The sequence below is a fragment of the Maniola jurtina genome, chromosome Z (assembly GCF_905333055.1).
Source record: "Maniola jurtina chromosome Z, ilManJurt1.1, whole genome shotgun sequence".
Taxonomy (NCBI): domain Eukaryota; kingdom Metazoa; phylum Arthropoda; class Insecta; order Lepidoptera; family Nymphalidae; genus Maniola; species Maniola jurtina.
Window position 1 is genome coordinate 5,873,030 of NC_060058.1, and position 4,687 is coordinate 5,877,716.

At 36.1% G+C, this 4,687-nt stretch overlaps 1 protein-coding gene across 1 annotated transcript; it reads right to left on the bottom strand.

Annotated features, from left to right (window-relative positions):
* Nucleotides 1-1,995: 1,995 nt before the first annotated feature.
* On the bottom strand, nucleotides 1,996-4,687 carry LOC123880657. The gene is made up of 7 exons (XM_045928895.1): nucleotides 4,451-4,687; nucleotides 3,925-4,086; nucleotides 3,285-3,465; nucleotides 2,945-3,196; nucleotides 2,786-2,860; nucleotides 2,476-2,591; nucleotides 1,996-2,130 (listed from the first exon to the last, which is right to left on the bottom strand). Exons 1-7 carry the CDS (start codon nucleotides 4,616-4,618, stop codon nucleotides 2,011-2,013), a joined length of 1,074 nt encoding a protein of 357 aa, XP_045784851.1. The 5' UTR covers nucleotides 4,619-4,687; the 3' UTR covers nucleotides 1,996-2,010.

Here is a 4,687-nt window from a genome sequence, read left to right on the forward strand (position 1 = left end):
TTTTATAGTGCAAGCTTTAGTGAGTAATTGTGGACTTAACAGGCACATGCACAACCTTAAACTCCAAGACACAGATATCTGCAATTCTGCAGACTGTTTCAAGAGTCTGTCAAAATTCTGATGCATATAATTCATAAACATAGCATCCATTAATCTAGAGGGAAACACATGGTGCACCCTGAGGAAGCTACTCTTATTATTCCAGTGCTAAGTGCTAAGGATCTGGCAGCCACAAGTATTGGCATGGAACCGTAAAATTGGGGTCACAATGGATTGGAGACGGTCGAAATGATACAGGGAATCCAAGGATCTGCATAGCCCCAACTAAGAAAGAATAATATGAAGATGGACCTACTGACAGACTCTGCTATCGCTAACCGACTACGTTAACTTTTCAAGTTAATGTTAACTGGGCTTGAGTTTAGAGTCACTAAAATCCATAAACGTACATATTATTATATTTTTTTAATAATCTTGCTATCCTAACATTATCCTAGATCAAATTATAACGTGTCAACGACTCTCGCCGCATCTGACGATAATAACGACGTTAAAATTAGCTTGTCTATTCCTGGATATTTATCGAGATTGAGATGATATTCGATTATCCAAGCTGTTCGGTAAATATCATATTGAAATACCTTATTTTGTAAGATATTCCAAATATTTTATATACCTACCTTCAGAATTATTATATCTATTCATTCGCCCAAATTATTCACGTTGGCCCGTACTATAAGCTTATATATATAGCTTCAAATCTCCATCATAACTGAAAGGCTGCTATTCTTTAGCACCTAAACAATAGGATTAAGCCATTGTTAAAATACTACAGAAAAATTCAAATTATTATACAAACAGATTTTATAAATCATCTCATTTGCTTCAAGCTTTTGTTTTATGATAATTTATTTAAGAGTTTGCGGTAGAGACGGCAGAATGACACAAAGATATTTGAAAAAAAGTATTCTACCTGTTTAGGATTCTACTAGCTATGAAACATTATCAGGAGTTTGGGCGCCTTCAAATTAGCCTCAAAGTGCCGCGTAGAGGCAGCGTGGCTGCAGCGTTGCGGCCGCACTGATTTGTAAACCCATACCTATTTAATTTCGATCGATGAACACTCACTGTTTTTATTTATATGGATTTACAAAGCAACGCAGCGCGAAGGCGCCCTTAGAGTTGCATTTTGGAAATTAATTTCCGATCAGTTCCTATTTTCAGCACTAATTATTTATCCTCAGCTGTTGAACTATTGGGGTGCAGGTATAACCTAATTAGGAAGAGTTAAACTGATACAAACAAAAAACAACAATCTAAATCGGTTCATCTTTTCCAGCTACGATGCCACACACAGACACACATAAACTTATAACACCACTCTTGTTCAAATTAAAAACGTATGTTATAATTTATTAATAAAAAGCCGGCTGCATATGAAGACTTTTATTACGCAGTTGCGCGTTCACATATAGGTACGCCTCGACAGCCTTACGAACATTCCATTGAGTTCTACAATTGAATGTATCTCAATCGCAGTCCATTTTTATTGCATATGACGCGCTTCAGCAGTACAAAGATTTTTATACAAAAGTTGTAATGGAGTGTACAGGAAACATCACAGTGGAATCGAAGTAATTATTGTCTCACAGTTGAGTTTAATTGCATTCAGCAGAGAGATGTCATATTGTTACTAGAGGAGCAAATCTTATACTTACAGCAGGATTAATTTAAGCGCTTCGAAGTCTTGGTTATAGTCTACGAGAAGTTTAAGAGTTCGTAGAGATGAGTGGAACTTTGTCAACTGTTACCGTTGACGTACTGGTGGCAGCAGTCGACAAAGTGCTCCTCGTTTATAAGAAAATTTGAACAAACGTAAATTTTGAGAAATTTCCATTTTTGACAACAATTTTGAGTTAATCAATTTAACTAAGGCTCATAAATTTATAAAATGTACGTAGGTCGTGTAAGCAAAAATAGACATCGTCTGTATTAAGAATGCAATAATATTTAACTAGCTGGTGTATCTTCAGCATGATCATTATCACTGGATTCAGATATTTCTGGCGTTACAGTCACGTTGCCAGTGCTAAAGTTATTTTCACTTGGCAAATATATCCCAAACCTGTCCTGAAATAGAAATAAATTAGTAGATAAGAAAGCAGCCTTGCTTCTAAAACTTAATAGCATGGGAATGGGGTCATTCAAGTGGCGGACCAACAAATTCCTGAAAGACCAGCAACGCATCGGCGGTACTTCTGGTGCTGCAAATGTTCCTGGGCGGCGGTAATCACTTAACACCTAGTAGGTAGCCCACCTGCTAGTTTGCTCATTATTTTTTATCAAAAAAATTTAAACATTAACGCACAGAGCTTTAAAAACAGTTCAATTTGCCAACATAGTTAAGAAAAAACGGACTTTACTTTTATATACTTATCGACGTTAAAGTATTTGTTAATACTAAGGTTTACCAACCTTTGGATATCGGTTATAATGAAATTGCGGGTGGCATATGCATGGGCGTGGAGGTGGTACTTTATAGCTCTCATGGGATGAAATCTCACTTTTAGGCGTAGGTGGCGTTTCGTATCCTTGAAAAAAAAGCTATTTGATATAATTAATTCCTTGAAAAGGTGAAAAACTATTCTAATATAAAATCAAATCGATTTCGGAGTAGGGCGTTTCGTAGCCATGAAAAGGAACTGTGATAAATCTAATTCTTGGAAAAACAGTAAAACTGCTTTTATATTATAAAATCAAGTCGATTAATTAGGAGGATTTGTACCTTTAAAATTGTCCAAACGCCTCAATGTTCTCTTTAATTTCTTCCTCATTCTTTTTTCCCAAGCAATTTCGGCAGCTAAAATAGAATAGTCAGCATTCAGAGTCTACAATTTTAATGAACTGATTTTTGTAATAATTACGAGTATGTTAGTTTCCTTACCAATCCTTTCTTGTTCCATGATTTTAAATTCAAACATATCATAGGCATTCTGTAGAAGTTCAGCGATGTCTAATCTTATCTCAATCACCGGTATCTCCATAGCTCTCTCAACAGCTTTAGATAGTTCTATGTAAGCTGTATCATAGTTTAGAATCTCGTCGTCGACTCTGAGGAATATCGCTTTATCAACGGTGTTCGAGACAAAGGAGAACAATGTTTCGGAGAGCGTCATTTCAGGCGTTGGTATGGGTTCTTAAAAAATTAATAATATTATTATAGTCTCTTTGTTCAACAATAATAAATAACTGACAGACTTTTAAAGAGAGCAAAGGTTTATTACCAGGAGTAGACAATGTGGTGTCTGATGTTTGAATGGACATAAAAGATGACGATTCCGTGTTTATTGTTGATGCCACAGGAGTAGACAACTTTGGTGAGTCAGGTTTATCGTAAACGTTTATAAGCTTCCTTAAATCATCCATTAAATTTTTGTCGAAATATCGTTCTGGTACGTTCATGCCCTTAAAAGTAATAAAGTCTTTTAAGTCATCCTGAACGAATTTTGGTCAACAACGATTGAACCACAACGGAGACTACACAACTACGATACAAATATGTATACAAGTATGTGCAAACACAGACACACACACTCCACTCTCCCTTCTCATGTCTGAGGAGTCAGCAAGGTAATCCAACACGATCACAGAGAGACCAGACGTATGAGCTATGGCAAATAGCTTAATAAGCTCTCATGCATGGTGATGAGGCAACACCGACTACTTATAGCAACTCTATGCTGTTAGTATGTTTTAATACAAAAATACAGAGTTTTTTAGCCTGAACCAGAACTGGAAGCTCATGGTGGAATCTCATGTTCGACAAACGAGACAGTTGAAGCAGCAAATGTTTTTATAGATATCAATGTGAAGTGCCCAAGCTCTTCTCAATAATTATGGTTAGTCCCAAACAAAATATAGTACCTGTGTATATGGTCCTTGAGAACGTAAATTAAGCCTTTCAAGTATTTCTCTATCGAGCTCCGCGGTAGGTCTAGTGAAGTGCTCAGCAGCCTCTTTTAAAACTCCTTTCCTTTTGTTCTTTTGCGTCATTTTGCCAATAAACAGTTCTAGCATAGCTTTTACCTGTTAACCGGATGATTATTATTCATGCTTGTAACTTTATGATTTACTATCATATATATTTAAGTACTTAGTAACTTATTAATTAAATATTAATAAATGCCGCAGAATTGCGATCGCTACTAACGTTGAAAAATTAGTGTCTGTGCTTCGGAGAGCACATTGACTGTTGTTTCCGAATATTATTTCTAAAAAAAGTTACGAGTCAAAATTTCGCACTCTTAGTCAAGTTATATGCGGGGGAGTCTGGGAACCATCCGCATTATTATCCCAAGACAATTCCTACCACTGTGTGATAAATGCATAGTTAATAGAAAGTATTAAGAGGAAACAATGAGGAATGCGACGGATAGAAATAAGTAAGTACCTCAGGGTGCCGCAGCAAATATGTTTCTTGTTCCAATTGCAAGGTATTGCCAAGTCTTTGAATGCATGCGAGCTGGTACGGATTCAAAGCCTCCAAGTCTCGGCTCATCAAACCATCTGCGGGTAACTTGTCGCTAGGCAATCCTTTCATTTTCTTTTTAAAAGGCATTTTCCTTAATTAATTATTCCTTTAATAATATTATTTTGTAATATTTTGTACTTGAAAAACAGATTTGTG

What these genes read in the sequence shown, in the direction of transcription:
- LOC123880657 (XM_045928895.1), bottom strand. Translation starts at nt 4,618, where the DNA reads ATGCCTTTTAAAAAGAAAATGAAAGGATTGCCTAGCGACAAGTTACCC. An exon ending in CACCACATTGTCTACTCCTG is followed by an intron (nt 3,197 to 3,284) that starts GTAATAAACCTT and finishes TAATTTTTTAAG; the next exon opens with AACCCATACCAACGCCTGAA. An exon ending in GCGTTTGGACAATTTTAAAG is followed by an intron (nt 2,592 to 2,785) that starts GTACAAATCCTC and finishes TTTTTTTTCAAG; the next exon opens with GATACGAAACGCCACCTACG.